This window comes from Oncorhynchus kisutch, linkage group LG8 (assembly GCF_002021735.2).
Source record: "Oncorhynchus kisutch isolate 150728-3 linkage group LG8, Okis_V2, whole genome shotgun sequence".
In the NCBI taxonomy this organism is placed as follows: domain Eukaryota; kingdom Metazoa; phylum Chordata; class Actinopteri; order Salmoniformes; family Salmonidae; genus Oncorhynchus; species Oncorhynchus kisutch.
The window spans coordinates 77,573,077-77,596,220 of record NC_034181.2 but is presented as its reverse complement, the minus strand read 5'-3'; the positions used below and the strand labels follow the sequence as shown (position 1 = coordinate 77,596,220).

The 23,144-nt window shown below is 40.3% G+C and overlaps 1 protein-coding gene across 4 annotated transcripts; it reads right to left on the bottom strand.

Moving 5' to 3' along the window:
* Window positions 1–8,454: 8,454 nt before the first annotated feature.
* On the bottom strand, window positions 8,455–13,328 carry LOC109885620 (insulin gene enhancer protein ISL-3-like). 4 transcript variants are annotated; one of them, XM_020477453.2, is made up of 6 exons: window positions 13,168–13,328; window positions 12,546–12,735; window positions 11,793–12,055; window positions 10,346–10,641; window positions 9,524–9,691; window positions 8,455–9,215 (listed from the first exon to the last, which is right to left on the bottom strand). In XM_020477453.2, the coding sequence occupies exons 1-6, from the start codon at window positions 13,223–13,225 to the stop codon at window positions 9,099–9,101; spliced, it is 1,092 nt and encodes a 363-aa protein (XP_020333042.2). In that variant the 5' UTR covers window positions 13,226–13,328; the 3' UTR covers window positions 8,455–9,098. The 4 variants fall into 4 exon arrangements, with proteins under 4 accessions (XP_020333042.2, XP_031687133.1, XP_031687132.1 ...); XM_031831273.1 differs by having other exon boundaries at window positions 10,358–10,641; XM_031831272.1 differs by having other exon boundaries at window positions 10,346–10,638.
* Window positions 13,329–23,144: the final 9,816 nt, after the last annotated feature.

The following is a 23,144-nucleotide window of genomic DNA, read 5'->3' as shown; positions in this document are numbered from 1 at the left end:
AGCGGTGCTCTCTCAAAAACAACCAAATGCTACTGTGAGGATAACCAGATCACACATGCAGAGAGAGAGAGAGAGAGAGCGAGCAAGAGAGAGAGGGCGAGCGAGAGAGAGAGAGAGAGAGAGAGGGCGACACGAGAGAGAGAGGGCGAGAGAGAGAGAGAGAGAGAGAGAGAGAGAGAGAGAGGGCGAGCGAGAGAGAGAGGGAGAGCGAGAGAGAGAGAGGGCGAGCGAGAGAGAGAGAGAGAGAGAGGGAGAGAGAGAGAGGGCGAGAGAGAGAGGGGGCGAGAGAGAGAGAGAGAGAGAGAGAGAGAGAGAGAGAGAATGTGGAGTTGACATTTCCAGAGTTCCATTCATAATTTTTAGAAGCAGATCTTTATCTTCTGTTTAGTTAGTGCTATAGGAACTTAGCATTTTCGTATGACAGAAAAAATAATAACTTGATCAACATAATAATCAAAATTCATAATTCAATTCAAAATGAATGGACATGATACATACCATGTGAAAATACATACATTATGTGAAAACTATGGTACAAATACCTTCATTGCTCTCTGACTTGATGATGTGAACTTCAACTTCAAGTGACATGACATGAACATCCCATCTATTTGTTCTAGCTTTGCCTTCAACATTTGTCTCAATTCCACCGTTATGTGCATTCATCCTTATGAGAGAGAGGTGTTGTTGTTTTAAACCTCTTCCAAAGCATCTTAAGATAGCTCTTCATTTGATACTGCACTGTTTGGAGAGAGCTTTTCAACGCTGCTGTAGAACCTAGTCCAGAAGGGCTTCACCTTTCAGATGATAAAACAGTGAATTATTGGTTTGTTTATCACGCTCTTAAACCCTAAAGTGCATTATTAAACAGAGAACACATTAAAAGGGGTATTGTTAAAAGTATTTTAAAAATCTTGTAAATCCCAGTAATTTATGTCGTCATGGTCAAGAACCTTCACCCTGGCCTTCTGGTTCCAATTTAGGCCTTGCTGTCTGGGTCTGGGTTAGTCTGTACCTGGGACTAGGATGCTGCAGTCACTACACGTTGGAAGCTAGAGAAACACACCGGAGGTCATGTCAGTAAATTGTAGCTGGGAAAAAGTAATAGTGTAGTGCCATTTTTCCAGACACAATTTACTGATCTGACCTCCACAGAGTTTCTCTATCTACCTTCCTTCCATACTGACCACAGCCTGCCCGGACCCCGGTCCCAGCCTCTAGGGAGAGACAATAATGGTTCAGACCAGCAGACTAACAACGTCCCAAATTGCGCCCTATTGCCTGTTTAGGTCACTAAGTTTGGCCAGGGTCTATGGGGCTCTATTCAGAAGTAGTGCACTATATAGGGTGTAGGGTGCCATTGGGACGCAAACCCAGAAGAGTCACCAGACCCCTTGGCTTCTTCTGCCTTGTGTGTTGATCCTTTCCTCTTCTCCTCCTCTCCTCCTCTCATCCTCTCCTCTCCTCCTTAATCAAACAATCTGGGGAGTGATTGGATTTTAATATTACTGGGCCCAGTCATAATGGTGTGATGGACGGATGGAGGGGATGGTCGGCAGGGCCCTGGTGGATTGAAGCAACATGTCAGCTGCTCAACCCCACCCAGGGTTGGTTCCATTAATGGTATTGCTTAATTTCTTAAAGTGGCGGTAACACCGTGGGAGCTGGGTCACCGTGGTTGGTAGAGCCAGAGCCCTGCAGACTCTGCTCTGCCCAGGTGTCTTGTACTGGACTGGGCTATTACTGTAACAATGGAGGCAGGCCATCCCACGAATACAAGGTGATTAATTCAGCAATACTATTTCAGTCAGTAGTTTTGAGATATGAGTCAGTGTTGGATTCATTTGATACCATTTAAAAACCTCTCCTGAACTGACATGAAATTGACCCCAACCCTGACATGAATAGGCGTACCAGAGCGTCTAACCTATAATTTTCTTTGATGCTTATCTTTGATGCAGTTGTTTTTTCCCTTCACTAAGTGACTCTTCCTCAATGCCTCATTGTCTCACATCAATGACAGGTAAATATATGATGTATCTCACAACTAACTGCCTAATAACAGTTTGGTTCAGTGGAAAGGGATGTAGTATAGCTAACCCTTCACTGTGTTTAATAGGGAATAATTGTTGAGTGGGTGGCTTTGACCTTTATTTCTCCTCTTAATGGACATTTGTGTGTTTTGTTTTTGCAATAGATTTATGGTGGGTGGGGCTGGGTGATTTACGACGCTCTGACACTGTCGGCAGTGGGACCAGAGTGACTGACTGTACTCTGTGTGTGTTCCAGGTGATCCCATGCAGTCTGGCCACCAGCCCTGTGAGCTATACACACATATGCACGGATGCACATACATGCACATAAACACACACACACCTATAAACGAATACACACATACAGAAAAACAGACGGACAGACACGCACACACACAATATCTCTGTTGCCTCCCCTGTGCTCTGGTGACCTGATTCTTGGCTGATATAGGAGTTCAACCCTGTTCAGTTCTCTTATCTGTGCTTTCTGTAACAGCCCCCCACACAAACCAGGACATCTATAGTAGGATATAACACACACACACACACACACGAGGTCATCTATAGTAGGATATAACCCACACACACACACGAGGTCATCTATAGTAGGATATAACCCACACACACACACGAGGTCATCTATAGTAGGATATAACACACACACACAAACCAGGACATCTATAGTAGGATATAACACACACACACACAAGGTCATCTATAGTAGGATATAACACACACACACAAACCAGGACATCTATAGTAGGATATAACACACACACACACACGAGGTCATCTATAGTAGGATATAACACACACACACAAACCAGGACATCTATAGTAGGATATAACCCACACACACACACGAGGTCATCTATAGTAGGATATAACCCACACACACACACGAGGTCATCTATAGTAGGATATAACACACACACACACAAGGTCATCTATAGTAGGATATAACACACACACAAGGTCATCTATAGTAGGATATAACACACACACACACACACGAGGTCATCTATAGTAGGATATAACACACACACACACACACGAGGTCATCTATAGTAGGATATAACCCACACACACACACACGAGGTCATCTATAGTAGGATATAACACACACACACACAAGGTCATCTATAGTAGGATATAACACACACACAAGGTCATCTATAGTAGGATATAACACACACAAGGTCATCTATAGTAGGATATAACACACACACAAGGTCATCTATAGTAGGATATAACCCACACACACACAAGGTCATCTATAGTAGGATATAACACACACACACACAAGGTCATCTATAGTAGGATATAACACACACACAAGGTCATCTATAGTAGGATATAACACACACACAAGGTCATCTATAGTAGGATATAACCCACACACACACACCAGGTCATCTATAGTAGGATATAACCCACACACACACACCAGGTCATCTATAGTAGGATATAACACACACACACACAAGGTCATCTACAGTAGGATATCTGACCATTCCTGGAGCAATACATACTGTCAATTGAATATAGAGTTCAGAATATATAAATATGTCTAATGATATAGCCTATATAACTGCTGGGTGAGAAGAGAATGTGTTGGCTAGTGTGTTTTTATGTTTTTCTCATACCACACCAACTAAATATTAAAACAAGAGCTATGGAATACTTACTGTGTTATTATGCCATTGACAATTATCCCTGTATGGCCCAGGCCTTCTCCTCCTTCTTCTCCTCCTCCTCCTCCTTCTTCTCCTCCTTCTCCTTCTACTCCATGCTTTTAAGGTTGACAATATCTGAATAATTACTTCATGGTGTCACTTTCCCATAAAAGCAGCATCCATTCCTCCAGATCGATAGAACACAAGTATCCAGTATTACATTGGGATGTTGACACACACACACACAGTGCTCTTTCATTATCTGTGTAACCTAAGATGATTAAATTCTTGTCACTAGAAGTTAAATTGGCCATTACCCATCTAAGATGAATTGGTCCTTAAATGTCCTATTTAAGAGACCTGACAGGAAGTGCATGGTGGGAGTGCAAATATTCAGTGCTGTTCATAATTTATTTGTTGACAGATGGAGTCAAAATAACATTTAGCTGTGGACATGTGTATTGGAAAATACCGAAAGACATAAAAGAGGATCCTTCAAAAAATAAGAACAGTATTTTGACAAACCCATTGTAAGCAGGAACAATAATATTATCTACTGTATGTGATGTAGCTAGTGATAGTGAAAATTCCTCTGTAAAGGGGACACGTTATTTGCTTTAACTCCTCCCAGCCTTTTCATAGTCGATTAAGGGTCAATAAGCCGTTCTCATTTCTCTGCATGGATCACATCAGTGGTAACTGCCATTGCTCATCATTTAACCTGACTTTAACCCTTAGTTTTCATTGTTATTCCTCAATATACAATGTTGCATGCTACTCTCTCCTCCCAGTCCTATTATTTGTCTCTTTTAAAACGCCCCATAGTCTCTATATTAAATCAAGCTGTCAGAGTGATTCCCTTGAGATGTTGGACTTGCAGCTTTTCCTTCCAGGTCAGTTTGGCGGCCTCTCTTCCACGCTCATGCCTTGGCATTCATCTTTTAACTGCAAATGTGTATAGGCTACTATTCAATTAAACCTTAAATTATTAAATTAAACCTTAAACGTTAAATGTATCTGTCATTATTTTTTATACAAAAGTTATTATGGTTTTATGACAGCCCAAAATATGCATTATTAGTTTGTATCTGGCTCTTTTATTATGATAAGCTAAACCAATATAAATTATATTTGGAGCTCATTTGGTATTACACTAATTAGTGGAAGAATGATGCCAACCACACATCCCTTCTCGGTGTGGAACATTACTGCTCCACTCACTTCGCACGGCCGCTGTGGGACTGGGGCAACACGCTGGAATCTATCCAAACAGGACCTGCTATTCGATTTCACAAGTCCAACCAATTAGAGTGTTGCATCACACCTTGACTTATGTAAATTGTTTGGTGTATTCAATCATTCATGATGTGGTACAATGCCCTTCAGAAGAGTCCAGTTGCACTGAGTGACCAGGTAGCAACTAAATGCCCTCTGTTGTTTTTAGACCGAGACAGTTGGCAGGCAAGCAGTCCTTATTTTCTCAAACACATTCATGAGGAATCAATAAAATGTTAATTGCATATATTGTGCAAGTGTCCGCTGAACTAAAGACGCAATCACAGATGCAAATGCAAAGGTAGGCTATATGACTGGATAAATGAATAGAAATCATTCAAGTAATTCTTTACTCCTCTAAAACATAACTATTAATTTTTCTGAGTGGGATCAATTCATTGGTTGACAGGACTAGCTCAGAAAACGGGATGTCATTCGGTTAGACCATACATTATTGTAATAGTGAAATTCTGGAGTGTGTCTCTAGTTAGCCTTAATAAATGTAATTTATTTCCTGTGCTATCTCAGTGTGTGTCTGTGTGTGTATGTGTGTGTGTGTGTGTGTGTGTGTGCGCGCACGCGCGCGATCAGAACGCTCCCGCGAGTGGGTGTTAATAGTGTTTGTTGTGGTTCTGGTTTAACGCAATGGATAGACACGCCCATTGAATAGCTGATAAAAGATCAACAACAGACACTACATAGATGTTGCACTATCTTAAGTTTTTAGAACGTTCCAAACTTTTGGCATGAACTTTGCGTGCATGCCTTTTCTTGAATGTTCTGTTTACACTGGCCAGTCGTTTTCATGGAATTTCGTAAGTCATGATTTTATATTTTCTTTTGCAATTAGTGTTGCCAACAGTGATTAAATCATACAGGCCTTAACTGGCGCGGTTATCAGCAAGCGCAACTGGAAACGTAATAAAATACATGTAAATATGCAATGGTCTTCTCCAGGCTGCCCTGTGCAAAGCATCAATTAAAGCGAATTCAGGTTGATGTTATAGGATTATGTGATGGCTGTCGTGTGGTATTTTAAAAAAAAGAGTGTAATAAAAAAGGATTTATATTTTTATGTTGTAAAATATCAATAGATATGAGAAGTATAGGTTAAAATCCATCTGAAATTCAACCAATTCGACAGGATATCATGCACTTTTGCAGTATTTTTGCAACGGCCTACTCTGATAATTCCTGCAATGAAATAGGTCAGATTGACCACGGTTTCATAAAGTTGACATGTTTATTTGACCTATGATCTCGCTTAGATTTTTCGATTGTGTTTGAAATAGCCTACCAATTCCAACAAAATTACCATAGGCCTATCCTTTTCCCAAACTATTTTGCCAACTCTTAATTCACAATCCAAATCAAACATTCCAGGCATTTTGAGTTTATAAGGTTGAAATGTGTTTTACCTTAAAGGGAAGAATACAACTTTGTAAATGTTATGAATCTACAGTATAATAAATGTGTATCTAGGACATTTGTCTCTTGAAACTTTCCTCTCCAGGCCTAGATGCACCGATATTGTTATTCCTCTGTCAGTAACTTCTGGTTATCTCCGGTTATCTCTAACAGGCAGCATTGTTTCCTGCAAAGTCTCTAAAACAGCTCAATTACACATCTATTATCTACCCATTGTCATTCAAACTTCCGATTTAGATTTCGGTTTTTGTTTTGTGTTTTCAATTGTTTTCATTTTATTAGGAATGCAAATGTTTATGTGTGTATGTATGTAGGTATGTATGTATGCACGTAGTAACTTATGTATGTAACTGCTGTATGTATGTATGTAGGTATGTATGTATGTATGTATGTATGTATGTATGTAGGTAGGTAGGTAGGTAGGTAGGTAGGTAGGTAGGTAGGTAGGTAGGTATCTAGGTAGGTAGGTAGGTAGGTAGGTAGGTAGGTAGGTAGGTAGGTAGGTAGGTAGGTAGGTAAGTAGGTAGGTAAGTGTGCACATTTCTAAGTATGATAATATTATTACAGTGTATAAGCCCATGTGGGCTGGGAATCATGAAGATGCATGACACTATAATGAAATCAATCAATCAATAAATCGTAGGCCTAGCCAATAGTTGAGTTGAATTAGGATAATGGTGTTTAATACAAATTAAATTATATCTACAAGATATAGAGTTTCATTCCTGAGTCTACTTTGATCCTGTGATATTATGGTCAGACATTAAAATAATAAGTTAGACCCACTTTTAAACGGAATTTATAGCCAACTACAAATGGGATAATTAATAACAGGCTATATATTTCGTCTAAGTCTACTGTATTTGTTTTGTTAATTGTTCCTATTATCTCAAATTATTTACATTATAACTAATTGTGTCCAGGTAGCCTAGTCTTTGCGTAGCCCGGTTAAAAACACACAAAGGTACTTGGTTTGTGATGTCATTACTGAGACGTCTGACCCGTGCGTAATAACGCAATTGACTGAGTGGAATGAAAATAAACTGCGGCCAGATCAGGGTGGGTTTACGAGCTGATCTCTCCCCTAAACTAGCTCTTTCCAAAGAGAGAAGTGGGTTTGTTGTGGCTTCATTCAATGTATCGTTTGCAGGTGATGCCAGGCGCAGATAAGAAGCCGCCGATCCTTGTTGGCTGTCTAGACTTGTGACTTAAACAGTGAAACTGGATTGATCACAACACAAATTCGCCCCTAGAGAGTAAATGACCAGAAGCCAATCCACCTTAATTCCAATCTCCCAGCCTCAGAAAAACTATTATGTTAAGCATTAGGTAGGCAGCGCAAACCCTCAAATTGAGGGTGTCTTATTTACTTTAAATAATATATATTATTGTTCATTCCACATGCAAGTTTTAAGCTCCAATGTTTTTTAAAGTTAAAATGATTAAATAGCCTGCGTAATAAAGCCAACACAATAACATGATAATAAGGATTTCTCCCAAATCAATAGGCCTATCAGATTAGCCTGATAATAGTCATAACATTCAACATTTATATGCAAATGCTTTCATCAATGGACCCTCAGTATTCGATCATTGACGTTTTAATTCATCCTTTTGTATCGCAATTAAATAGGTCTACTTTTCGCAGTGGTTTTATACTTAATGCAGGGATAAATAGGGAACTAAAACCGAACTAAACTTATTCTCCTTGTTAGTAGAATTATTATTTTGATAAATTCAGAAATATATTGGTGTTTGATTTGTTGTATATAGGCCTACACCTATGTGGTTTAGAAGCTCGGGGAACTGGGGGCCTATAAGGTTTGCGTGAAGCATACTCGTTTTGGGAATACCTTTGGTTGAAGGTTTTGATGTTTATAGCTCAAATAACCACTGGTCCACTTGATGAACTGCATGCCACAGGCTGAGTGGGGGAACGGGGGTGTAAGCCTAGTGAGGGAACGGGGGTGTAAGCCTAGTGAGGGAACCGGGGTGTAAAGCCTATCTTGGGAAATTCTACAAGAGTTTATGCAAAGACGGTGTACCTTAGACATTATAAAGATTTAACAGTTTATTTTTGATCCGTTATTACTTCCTTTATGAATCTTTGTCCTGACAATAAATAACAATAACTTACGTTTGTTAGAGAGGCTCAAACAACCTGCCCCTTTCCTATTAAGATCAAATATTTAACAACAATAATCTGTTTTATATAATCTTCGGAAATCATGCTCCTTTTTAAGACAAACACACGAGTCTATGGGCTTGATAACGAAATAAATGTATCAAAAATCACATAAAGAAACCAAGACACGACATGTTCAAAATGAATTGCAGAATGTCCATCTGGTTCGACATTAAATGGCTCCAATGTAATATGGAGGGAGGCTGTTTTGTAAATCCATCACGAGAATCTTCTATCTTCTTTCGGTTCATGCAACGAAGTTCGGTTTTCTTTTGTCACTGATATCCTCAAAACTGCTGAACTGAGTCTTAAAGAAGAAGGGCTTTCGTTCGCGTTGCTTTATAGTGCCGTTAGGTAATTGTTCAACATTTAGAATATGTCATTTTCTCCTCCATGTCCGAAAGGACTCCTCTGTCTTTAGGACGCTGTGATGAGCTGGTCACATGCAGGGCACCGGGGCGGGAACATGCTAGGCCTGGGACCGAGGCTGGTGGCTCGGTCTCACGTCTCCACGGGACTGGGTACCATGCTGTTCGGGGTGTCGGGTAAGTGCGATGACAGAGAAGTCACGTCGCTGCCGGATGAGTTTCCCAATGAACCAGATTCCGAGAAAGACACCTGTAATGTGCAAAGACAGTGATGTCTAAATAAATATGTTCTGGCTTTGTTTAGGCTACAAATGTTGCCACTTCTGACGTTGAAAATTGCCATTTAACGTTATTACTTATAACATTTAAATTGATGACATTAAAGTGAAGAAAAAAACTCAGAAAGTGTCGTCATCAAAATTAATGCGTGCGTGTGTGTTTACGCGCGTGCGTGCGTTCGTGTGTGAGAGAGAGTTTGAATGTGTGTTCTTGAGTAATTACGCGTACCCACATGTGCACCCACATTAGCATGCAAGTATAGAATCTCCTCTATCTTACCAGTTGTTGAAAGGCCGGCTGGTCCAGATCACTCTGCAGGGCGAACTCGCTGAGGGCCTTCCAGGGAGGCTGGTAGGTCTGCACCTCCACCGAGTTACCCTGCACCGTGTTGTCGTGCCTGATAGGGCTTCTGGCAACCAGAGGCGTACCTGTGAGCCCCTGTAGACTCTAATACGAGATTAGAATAGGAAATCCAAATTAAATCTACACTTTGGTAGAGTCGAAGAAAATAATCAAGTTCCCAGATCAGAATGTCAGCATTTTGTTCTGTAGTCTTTGCTTTCCAATACAGGTCATGCACAATTGAATTCTTGATTAATTATTTATTGGCAGGTTGAATACAGAAAAACAATAATGAAAGAACAGCTAGTGGAAATGACCGGCCTCGGACCAAGGGTTATTCAAGTGTGGCACTGGTCAAATCATTCCAGAAAAACGAAAAATTCTTTGCCTTTAATAAGAGGTAACCATTTGGCCACAAGTACTTCTTTGCTGACCAACCTAGACTCACGGGTAGAAGTAACATAGTAAACGAAAATCTTGGAGACTTATGATATGTACATTTGGTATGGTATTAATTTGTGGATGTCTATCATCCATTTCGTATGAAATGTTACGAATTACAATTCGTATGATATGTTACTAATTGCAATTCTTATATCCCGGATTCTCGTTTACTATGTTAAGTCTAGTCTATGAGACCAGACTGTGCTGACATACCTCAACTATCGCAAAAATGTAAGGATTCAACGATGAACCAAACATAAAGAAAAAGTAGTAGGCTAGAGGAAGTATAAAAAAATCTTTCCGAGATTAACTTACGAAGATGCTTACAGTCTTATCACTGTGTTGCTGCTGCTGAAGTTGCTTCATGAGAATAGATCTCTTTTTGTCTTTGCATCTTTTATTCTGGAACCAAACTCGAATAACCCTTGGGCTGAGGCCGGTCATTTCCACCAGTTGTTCCTTCATTAGCGCATCTGGCCGCGGATTGGCGTTGTAGCAGGTCCGTAACGTGTGGAGCTGTTTCTCGTTCAAAACGGTTCGCACTCGTGTTGTCTTCTCTGACTGCTTGTGGACGTGGTTTCGGTGTGGTGCCCGTACTGTCACTGGCTCTGCTGAAGAGAGGCGGAATTATATTTAATAAAAAAGGAAATTAACTAAAGTTTGACTTATATTGTTATGAGTGTCATTGTTATTATTGTTATTATTAATTATTATCCCAGGCTATGCAAATACGTTTTTTCCTGGAGCATGTTCCTTGCCATAGGTTATATAGACCGTTAGTTACTCTTATTAATCTAAAATATAACTTATTGAACTCTTGCCATGCGTTATAATATATATATAGAGAAAGAGAGTACGTGTGGATGGAGAGACTGTTATCGTAAATATATATATTTAACCATCCACACGTACTCCATTTGATCTTGGTATTCCCCCCTAAAAATACATCGCCCATATTGAGCAACAATTATGTCTAGGCCCCAAGACAATGTCATTCTAAAAGCATGTAAGCGCTTGTATTATTATTGTATTATAGTTCAATAGGCTACAGATTCCCATCCGCCACTATGACACTCCTTGTTTATGTCATGCATTAAGTTTTTGTTAAATTTAAAAGGCTTAGTAAATTAGGCAACAAAAACTGTGTGTAGGCCTACTCGTTAACATTCCTATCTACTACAATTCTTTAATTTGCACATTAAGAGATTATCTGTAAAATCGTATTTATTGTTATCCAGATGATCCTGATAGGCCTAAAGTCAAGTAGTAGGGATTAGCCTAAGTTATTATAGCCTACTGTATTTGTATTAGTGGGTCGTGTAAATTAAGATATCAAAATCCTTTAAAAATTCCAACGTCACTTAATTTCAAAATCTATCCATTTTAAAAGCTTGGATTAAAATTAAATCATATCTCAGTGATTTTCCATGGAAAAGTTTAAAGGTCAGTCTGATATCGGTCGCCTATTGCCTAATATAGCCTAGTTATTGACATCTTAATGACTCAAAGCTTGCATCTGATTTTTTTATTGAGTCTACCGATCGTTATGATCATAAAATTAGGCCTATCGATAATTCTAGGAAATATATTTAGAACTATTATTATCAGGCTATTATTAGGATCATTAATATAACAATGAATATCATCATTCTGATTAACATAATTGCCTCCATATTATTATTATTATTGTTGTTCTTCTTCTTCTTCTTCTTATTATTATTACAGAAGTCAGTGGTGGTGTTGTTTTGGATGTGCAACTGACCTGCTAAGTGTAGTGATCTGTTGGAGTGGATATGTCCGGGGCTGATTGGGCTTCCGACAGAGCTCCGCTCCATTAGTAAACTGTGGTCCGCCCGACACAGCAGCTCCTCATCCCGGAGAGAGAACTCATCCCCCGGCAAGAGCTGCCTGCTACACACGGAACATCTGAAACACTCGATGTGGTACACGTTGTCCCGGGCTCGCATCACCAAATCACTGCTGCTGAATCCCAGGTTGCATTTTGCACATTTTATTCCAAATAACCTGCAAGGAATAAATGGAGAAAAAAAATGTATTGAATTAAACAACAACTTCTAACAGCCATTTGATTTGTTGTTACTGCAGTTTTTGTTCCAAGTGTTACATTACTAGGTCTACTTCGAACGTCAGAAACAAGGCTAAGATAAATATTACTGTGCATTGTTTAGCCAGGATCAAAATATAAAAGCTAACTTGAACGAACTATTTTAATTGTGGAAAAGCTGCTTAATTGTAGGTCAAATGGCCTTTTATGCGTTGAACAACAGATACATTTTGCATGGAATTACGCAGACTGAACACACGTTTTAAAATAAAACTTCCAAAACAAGGACATTTGTATTTTTAGGCCTAATAAGCATCTGTGATTTAGGTACAAGTCTTGCATGTATATGGATACGCTATATTTTAGTTTGTAGGCTACCTCCTCATTCACACCAACGTTAAAATACGTTCAATCACTAACAAAATATCTCCAAAGAATTTCAATCCCTACCTTACATAATCTCTTTTGCAATAGGTTTTTCCGTCCCGTACGAAGCAAGTGCATGTCTCATCCAGGTACTGGTTGCACTCAGCACACTTCAGGCAGGCTGCATGCCACTCCAGGTCCGGGGAAACTCTCAGAATGTACTGGTCATGTATCTGACTTCCACAGCCTACACACATCGCGAATCCGGACTTCTCTGCAGAGAGCACAGACATTGTAACCATTCTTTCCCATGTACACAGTTAATGACACCTTAAATCGCACTTTTTGAGAGCCACTGGCCTACATGTCACTTCTTCGTCTTAAATAGTCTTATACAGAGCGAAATACTCCCAGTTTCTCACTGTATTACATTCCAATGACTAAAACCTGTTCTGAAATTATGCACAATCGTTTAGAAAGACATCTAAGATAAAATGAACTATAAACAAGAAAAAGTCCGCATTATGGATAACAAAACAATTCCAATAGGAATATATTATATTTGCTTTATATAAATATAAATATATGAAACACGATGGCATTTGAATGCGATAACAGAATATGTTTTAATTTCAGAGGCTATGATTTGTAGGGTAATCTACAACACTGGGAAAGGTGGATAAAAATACAAAAATATGGCACTTACTTTTGGAATGATCCCCCATATCACCCAAGAAAGAAGAGTTGAAAATAATATCCACCATACAGGAATGATGACGGGATTGCGATAAGATGCAGAAAAGAAGTAAGAAGGAGAAGAAGAGGAGAAAGGAGGGAGGTGAGAAGCCTGTGCCTGGCTGTCTGATAACTTCAGTTCGGACTGTGGGACGTCCCCGGGAAGAGGCGCTGCAGTGTCCCACACACTCTCTGACGTCACGCGTAAAACTGGACATCCATTCGTCCCACATAACATATTCCCACTGTCATATCAAGTCTCGCTAGAGATTTTAAAGAATTAAGTATTTCGAAAATGTTTATTTATTTTGAAACAGTTGGTTATTTGTTAGAATGCAATAGGTAATTCTAAGGTAATTTTGGGGCTTGGATATTTGCCTGCGTTTATGGTGAGCTTTTTTGGTTGATGTATTATTTCCTGACAATTACTGCAAATTATTTTAAATCTGTACACTTTTATTAGGCCTACATTGGAATTGTAATTAGCAGGAGTAAGCATTAAATTGCATGTTTTTCCTGGGACAGAGGAGAATGCACAGAGACAACCCGTCATGACACCTGACACCATGTGAATCAGTTCATCCATCTACTCGAGAACAACAAGGACACCTACTGGAGGAACATTAGAAGTACAATTTTACTGCTTCATGACGGGACAGGAGAGCAGCGCAGTGAGCCACTCTAGACTGGTACCTGATTTTTAGTTATACATAAAATAAAATGTATCCACAAAGTCTCTGTAATGAATTTGTTCTATTTCCTATATCAAATTAATAAAATGTAGATAGGTTCCTTTCATTGTCTCGAAATTTTGGAGTATAGGGCTCTCATTATCAGCAACTCAGCAACTCGCCCAAGCCTTCCCCATTTCTCCTTCTCCCAAATCCATTCAGCTGATGTTCTGAAAGAGCTGCAAAATCTGGACCCCTACAAATCAGCCGGGCTAGACAATCTGGACCCTTTCTTTCTAAAATTATCTGCCGAAATTGTTGCCACCCCTATTACTAGCCTGTTCAACCTCTCTTTCGTGTCGTCTGAGATTCCCAAAGATTGGAAAGCAGCTGCGGTCATCCCCCTCTTCAAAGGGGGGGACACTCTTGACCCAAACTGCTACAGACCTATATCTATCCTACCGTGCCTTTCTAAGGTCTTCGAAAGCCAAGTCAACAAACAGATTACCGACCATTTCGAATCTCACCATACCTTCTCTGCTATGCAATCCGGTTTCAGAGCTGGTCATGGGTGCACCTCAGCCACGCTCAAGGTCCTAAACGATATCTTAACCGCCATCGATAAGAAACATTACTGTGCAGCCGTATTCATTGATCTGGCCAAGGCTTTCGACTCTGTCAATCACCATATCCTCATCGGCAGACTCGACAGCCTTGGTTTCTCAAATGATTGCCTCGCCTGGTTCACCAACTACTTCTCTGATAGAGTTCAGTGTGTCAAATCGGAGGGTCTGCTGTCCGGACCTCTGGCAGTCTCTATGGGGGTGCCACAGGGTTCAATTCTTGGACCGACTCTCTTCTCTGTATACATCAATGAGGTCGCTCTTGCTGCTGGTGAGTCCCTGATCCACCTCTACGCAGACGACACCATTCTGTATACTTCCGGCCCTTCTTTGGACACTGTGTTAACAACCCTCCAGGCAAGCTTCAATGCCATACAACTCTCCTTCCGTGGCCTCCAATTGCTCTTAAATACAAGTAAAACTAAATGCATGCTCTTCAACCGATCGCTACCTGCACCTACCCGCCTGTCCAACATCACTACTCTGGACGGCTCTGACTTAGAATACGTGGACAACTACAAATACTTAGGTGTCTGGTTAGACTGTAAACTCTCCTTCCAGACCCATATCAAACATCTCCAATCCAAAGTTAAATCTAGAATTGGCTTCCTATTTCGCAACAAAGCATCCTTCACTCATGCTGCCAAACATACCCTTGTAAAACTGACCATCCTACCAATCCTCGACTTTGGCGATGTCATTTACAAAATAGCCTCCAATACCCTACTCAACAAATTGGATGCAGTCTATCACAGTGCAATCCGTTTTATCACCAAAGCCCCATATACTACCCACCATTGCGACCTGTACGCTCTCGTTGGCTGGCCCTCGCTTCATACTCGTCGCCAAACCCACTGGCTCCATGTCATCTACAAGACCCTGCTAGGTAAAGTCCCCCCTTATCTCAGCTCGCTGGTCACCATAGCATCTCCCACCTGTAGCACACGCTCCAGCAGGTATATCTCTCTAGTCACCCCCAAAACCAATTCTTTCTTTGGCCGCCTCTCCTTCCAGTTCTCTGCTGCCAATGACTGGAACGAACTACAAAAATCTCTGAAACTGGAAACACTTATCTCCCTCACTAGCTTTAAGCACCAACTGTCAGAGCAGCTCACAGATTACTGCACCTGTACATAGCCCACCTATAATTTAGCCCAAACAACTACCTCTTTCCCAACTGTATTTAATTTTTATTTATTTATTTATTTTGCTGCTTTGCACCCCATTATTTTTTATTTCTACTTTGCACATTCTTCCATTGCAAAACTACCATTCCAGTATTTTACTTGCTATATTGTACTTACTTTGCCATCATGGCCTTTTTTGCCTTTACCTCCCTTCTCACCTCATTTGCTCACATTGTATATAGACTTGTTTATACTGCATTATTGACTGTATGTTTGTTTTTACTCCATGTGTAACTCTGTGTCGTTTTATCTGTCGAACTGCTTTGCTTTATCTTGGCCAGGTCGCAATTGTAAATGAGAACTTGTTCTCAACTTGCCTACCTGGTTAAATAAAGGTAAAATAAAATATAAAAAAATTATATAATTTTACATCAGCTTGTATTTTTCCAATTAAATATAAATGTTTATGTCATGGAATAAATATATGTCTATGGATGGAATGCTTACACCATGTATTCTTTAGCCTACAGTACATCCATTCTCAAATCCCTGGTCTTTTGCACTTTAAAGGGGCCTTTGAATTCATAATGAAATTATTAGATAGGGCTATTTCCTGAGTTCACTGTTTAAAGTGAAAGAGACGCGGAGAGATCAGACTACATTGTTCTCGCGAGATACAAGAGTGGAGAATTAACTGATGCCTCTCAGCTGCCTGTTTACATTGTTATGAAACAGGCAGGGAGCAGGTCTCGAACCCTCGACCATCGAGCCTGAGGTCCGGCGCGCTATCGACTGTGCCGCAAAAGCATGCTCGTGCGGCACAGTCGATTTCCGCGGTTATAAACCCAGGGTCGTTACAATATCAAGACAAATAGGTAGCAAACATTTTGCTGATTAGCTAGAAAGCTAGCCAGTTATGTTCACAACAATTAACAGAAGAAGTTTGGGACAATTGGAAAGTAAAACTCCAGTGTTGACAAATGCAGCCATTTCTTCTACCGTTTCAGATTGTCACCAACGTCTAGTTGGCTAGGCAGACTGAAGTCTGTCTGAGGTCAGTTCAGGACATGGCATGTCGACAACATACTTTCACTCTAATTTGCAACTGCACTGTTAGCTACATACATTGTAGCTATTAACGGTTATCGTGTCTGAGTAGATGGAGCATGAAACTGATCCACATTTTGGCAACATAACTAACTACAGTACAGTGTGTCACCTGACTTGGGTTAAACTAAACTAGCAAGTGATTTTGTTATCTTGGACGACAAAACACACAGTTGACCTGACATGGCTAAAGCCTTCCCTTTGGTGTTCGACAAACGTATTTCATATTGCCTTTATTCCCTGTCGTGCACAGTGTGTTTTATATTGACCTTTGTACACACTACTGTTTACACTGTTAATTTGATAGAGCCAGTCTGATAATATGCCCTAAACCTATGCCAGCTGTCTAGTTTATCATTCAAGGCCAAAATACCAAAATAGTAGTTATTGACAATCAGAAATGTCAATGCAATGGCCTAAACTAAGTCTTATTTATAAAGCAGTTTCATTATGGAGATTGGTAGTGTTCTCTCCTGCAGCCCTGTCTTGGTCCAGAGGTTTCAGAGTACTCTGGTAATAGCAGGGCACAACAACAACCAGCTCAAAGCCATCACACTGAACATCATTACTGCTGCCAGCAAGGTGGGAGGAGAGGTCACCTGCCTGGTGGCTGGAACCAACTGTGCCAAGGTAGGACTGTCACTACGATGCCCCACAGAGGTGGCAACCCCTCGTATCTGGAGAGCTACCAGTGTGCATGCATTTTTTTTAAATGTACCTTTATTTTACCAGGTTGGTCTCATTGAGATTAAACATCTCTGCAAGAGAGACCAAATTTTGACCAAATTTTGCTTCAACCCTACACTAATGCACCTAATTCAGCTAGACTAATTGTGATTCTGGTGGGTAGAATCAGGTGTGTTTCAGGAAGGCTTGCACAATAGCCCAGCTCTGCTGAAGGATGGTTGGCTACTCCTGCCATAACAGCTGTTCAGTCATACATCAATGGAAGTTATGTTTTAATGTGGTATTTCATACGTATGTCACACTTGTGCAGTACAATGTAGCTCTTTCATGATATACAGCTGGCTGGTATGGTTAACTGTTTATTTCTGTGTTGGATTCTTCTTTAGCAGGTTGCAGACCAGATCAGTAAAGTCCAGGGGGTCAAGAAGAGTCTAGTGGCTCAACATGACTGCTACAAAGGACTGTTACCATTCTAGGATGGGATAGTTTTGTTATGTTCTTAGGTCTGTGTGGATATGCTTAGTTCAAATACAGATGCCGGAGATGTTTAGATGATATTTACTGTTGGAATGATGGAATGTCACGATACTTCCTTTTGGTCTAAATATGTACTTTAACCCTGGTCCTCTTGTCTCCATACAGAGGAATTGACTCCTTTGATTCTTGCTTCCCAGAAACAGTTCAACTTCACACACATCTGTGCAGGAGCTTCTGCTTTTGGGAAGGTGAGTTACTGACTATAACACAACAGTGTTCACATGTCTGCATTTCCCCCATATTATTAATAGCTATATAATGATCAAGTCCTTCCTTATCATGGGAAGTTTATTATGTATCCAGACATGCATGAATTATAGTGCATTTTATCATCATAGCAACATCTAGTTGATCTGATTTACAATTTTTAAACATTATGCTTTAATGCTTCTGAAAGTTGTTTTTTTCCTTCCAATTTTACCCAGTAAGTGTAGTACTACCCCTCAATTACTACCCCAGTAATCTGTCATTCTGCAATAGAACTGTCAACTTGCTGATCTAATGGTATTTCTATTGAATTAGGATGCATTAAACAATATCTTATGTATTGTAATCCAACTCATATTGACTGAGGCTGGGTTGTCTGGTCTCGATTTCCCTGAGTAGATGAATGTGTTTTAGATGATGCATCCTAATACTGTCTGGTATTTGATTGAATTTATTTGACTAAAAACATCATCAGCAATCATTTGTCAAAATTGACTTTGAATTCCATTGTCCATCCTTGGGCTAAACTTCACACAGTTTTGTATTTGAGTCTCCGTAGCCCAAGCTAGTTTTATCCAACTCACAGAGGGCAGTTTGTATCCGTCATGGTACTATAGCATTATTGACATCATCTACTTTAAACTGTTTCTGTAGGGACACATTATTTGTAATAGTTTCAATTTGGTCTTTATTGTACCAAACTTTGCCAAGTCCTTAAAATGTTGACAAACATTCCCATTTTAAAACAATCAACCTCCCCATCACCTCTGTGTCCTGAGAGATCCACAGGGTGATATGGTTGAATTAAAGAATATCATCTCAATACCGTATTATGCTCAACAGAATCTCCTTCCCAGAGTGTCAGCCAAGCTGGATGTTGTAACTCTATCTGACATCACCGAGGTCAAATCTCAAGACCCCTTCGTTAGAACAATTTACGCTGGTGAGATTCCTGTTGCAATATCTTTTATAATTAACAACTATTCCATTGAGGTATAAAATGACCCCAAATATTTTGTAAGCACACTAATTATGATGCATTACAACATCGTTTCTTATCGCTGCAGGCCTGTTCTTAGCACTACCTATAATGCATATGTAAGCAGCAGAATAAATGATTAGATAGATTTCAGTATTGGTGTAGTGCTCTGCTAATGGGCTGGGGTCAGGGGTTAAATGGAGATGATTGTTCTATATTCATTAGAAAAGTGATGAGGCTATAGTAGTTCATGTTGTTGTTTCTGACCTCTTAATGACTACATAGATCCACCCTGGTCATCCCAGCTGTCAGTCTGAAAGCCTAAAAGCCTCCCTGAAGAAGAATAAGCTCAGATCATATTTTGATTGGGCACATTATAATCATAAAATATAGATGGGTCTGATTAAAATTATCCACTTAAACTTTGGCAAGAGCCTGACTCTTCCTGGTTGGAAATTCAGTGGGGGTTTTTAACCATTTTGCTGCTGCATTTTTGCCAGACAAAGGTCTTACACTTGGATGTTTTGGTGTTGTCAGACAGTCCAATTAGTAATACACAATGCATATGCCAGGAACCGCCCTAGCTTCATACAATGCAAGTTCTTACAATGCAAACAATTACAATGCAAGTCTGTTCTTTCTTGTTTTTAATTATTACTGTGAACATTTGTCATTGTATTTTTTAGAATGGCCTGAATTGCATCGCATGTAAAACAGACAGTGGCATTTATCAGAGAATAACCAACAACGCAAAAGCTTAATTGAATCACCAAATTCTTTTAAATACTTTTTCTTATTGCGTTTTTTTGCTCTAAGAATATATTCCAATATAACCAAGCAAACACATTGTATGTGGTGTTACTTTACGTGGTGTCTGTACTACAGGTAATGCCCTGGCCACAGTGAAGTGCAATGAGAAAGTCAAGGTGTTCACAGTGAGGGGAACTTCCTTTGAACCTGCTGCTGTGGAGGGAGGCAGTGCTGCTACTGAACATGGTACAGTACTCTTCCATTACACTGTTGACAGCAGCGCCACTCAGTAACCTTTCTCTGTCTCTCATCATAACAGTAATGTTTTCAATACCTGATTATGGCTCCCGAGCAGCATATTCAGATGCAAGTGTAAATAATATTTTGCACATTTAATTTGACTGCGTTTTGAGATTGATTTTTAGTTATGTCTGTCCGTTCTGTTGCAGTTGCCTCACCCTCACCTGCGGGGATGTCAGGATGACTTAAGCAGAGCCTGACCAAGAGCGATCGACCAGAGCTCACTAGTGCCAAAGTGGTGGTGTCCGGAGGAAAGGGCTTAGCTTTATACTGTCTGACTGCTTCAGCCAATGTGTCATTCACATTCCCTGGCCTCTCATTCTGTTAGGTCATTGTGACCAAGCACTTGATTTCTTTGTCCCATTAGGACGAAGGCTGGAGAGCGGTGAGAACATCAAACTACTGTACGACCTCGCTGACAAAATGGGTGCAGCAGGTATAAATAACCATGTGTGTGTACATCAGAGAGAAGGAGAGAGAGAATCTTTGAGAGTGAGTGGGTGCATGTGTGTGTACATCAGAGAGAAGGAGAGAGAGAATCTTTGAGAGTGAGTGGGTGCATGTGTGTGTACATCAGAGAGAAGGAGAGAGAGAATCTTTGAGAGTGAGTGGGTGCATGTGTGAGGGACAGTGGAAAGAGTGTGAGGTCAGTTGTCTGTGTGTAACTGCGTGGTATGATCATGTGTATTAATCACCTGCTGTATGTTGTGAATGCAGTGGGGGCTTCCAGAGCTGCTGTGGATACTGGCTACGTCCCCAATGACATGCAGGTCAGCCAGACTGGCAAGATTGTAGCACCTGTAAGTGATACAACACACATCCTTTTATTGTCTCTGTTATTTCACTGTGTCACAGCAGAAACCAACGTACAATATTTCTTAGTGAGCAACCTGACAAGAAAATAATAACATAACTTTAATAAATTGTATATGATTGTTTCAGTTTTTCAGCATCACACTATCATATTAAATGTTCTGTAAAATTATATTTTAATTTAGTTATTTTGGATTACAAATGTAATTATGTTTGGTCTTGTTGAATGACTTTAATTGAACTGTATGTGCACTTTTGCTGACCTTCATTAGCCTCCAGTTCATTCAGAAAGTATTCAGACCCCTTGACTTATTTCACATTTTGTTACAGCCTTATTCTAAAATGGAATAAATTGTTTTTCCCCCCTCAATCTACACACAATACACCATAATGACAAAGCAAAAACAGGGTTTTAGACAGTTTTGCAACTGTATATACACTACCGTTCAAAAGTTTGGGGTCACCTAGAAATGTCCTTGTTTTTGAAAGAAAAACACTTTTTTTGTCCATTAGAATAACATAAAATTTATCAGATATACAGTGCAGACATTGTTAATGTTGTAAATGACTATTGTAGCTGGAAACGGCACATTGAAATGGAATATCTACATAGGCATACAGAGGCCAATTGTCAGCAACCATCACTCCTGTGTTCCAATGGCACGTTGTCAGTTAATCCAAGTTGATCATTTTAAAAGGCTAATTGATCATTAGAAAACCCTTTTGCAATTGTTAGCACAGCTGAAAACTGTCGTGCTGGCCTTCTTTAGACTAGTTGAGTATCTGGTGCATCAGCATTTGTGGGTTCGATTACAGGCTTAAAATGCCCAGAAAGAAACTCGTCAGTCTATTCTTGTTCTGAGAAAGGAAGTCTATTCAATGCGAGAAATTGCTAAGACACTGAAGATCTGGTACAGCGCGGTGTACTACTCCCTTCACAGAACAGCGCAAACGGGCTCTAACCAGAATAGAAAGAGGAGTAGGAGGCCCCAGTGCACAACTGAGCAAGAGGACAGGTGTATTAGTGTCTAGTTTGAGAAACAGACGCCTCACAAGTCCTCAACTGGCAGCTTCATTAAATAGTACCCGCAGAACACCAGTCTCAATGTCAACAGTGAAGAGGCGACTCCGGGATGCTGTCCTTCTAGGCAGAGTTCCTCTGCCCAGTGTCTGTGTTTTTGCCCATCTTCATCTTTTCTTTTTATTGGCCAGTCTGAGATATGGCTTTGTATTTGCAACTCTGCCTAGAAGGCCAGCATCCCGGAGTCGTCTCTTCACAGTTGACGTTGAGACTGTTTTGTGGGTACTATTTAATGAAGCTGCGATGGCATGATGGTTGCTGATAATGGGCCTCTTTACGCCTATTCCATTTCAAAACTAGTCATTTACAACAATAGTCATTTACAAAATTAACAATGTCTACACTGTATTTCTGATCAATTTTATGTTAATTTAATGGACAAATAATGTGCTTTTCATTCAAAAACAAGAATTTGTAAGTAACCTCAAACTTTTGAATGGTAGTGTATGTAAAACTTCTTATCACATTTACTCAGTACTTTGAAGCACCTTTGGCAGCGATTGCAGCCTCGAGTCGTCTTGGGTATGACGCTACAAGCTTGGCGCACCTGTATTTTGGGCGTTACTCCCATTCTTCTCTGGAGCAGGTTTTCATCAAGGATCTCTTAGTAATTTTCTCCGGTCGTCTTTCCCTCGATCCTGACTAGTCTCCCAGTCCCTGCTGCTGAAAAACATCCCCACACCATGATGCAGCTACCACCGTGCTTCACCGTCGGGATGGTGCCAGGTTTCCTCCAGACGTGACGCTTGGCATTCAGGCCAAAGAGTTCAATCTTGGTTTCATCAGATCAGAGAATCTTGTTTTTCATGGTCTGAGAGTTTTTAGGTGACTTTTGGAAAACTCCAAGGTAGCTGTCATGTGCCTTTTACTGAGGAGTGGCTTCAGTCTGGCCACTACCATAAAGGCCTGATTGTTGGAGTGCTGCGGAGATGGTTGTCCTTCTGGAAGGTTCTCCCATCTCAACAGAGGAACTCTGCAGCTCTGTGAGAGTGACCATCAGGTTCTTTTTCACCTCCCTGACCAAGGCTCTTCGCCCCTGATTGCTCAGTTTGGCCGAGCGGCCAGT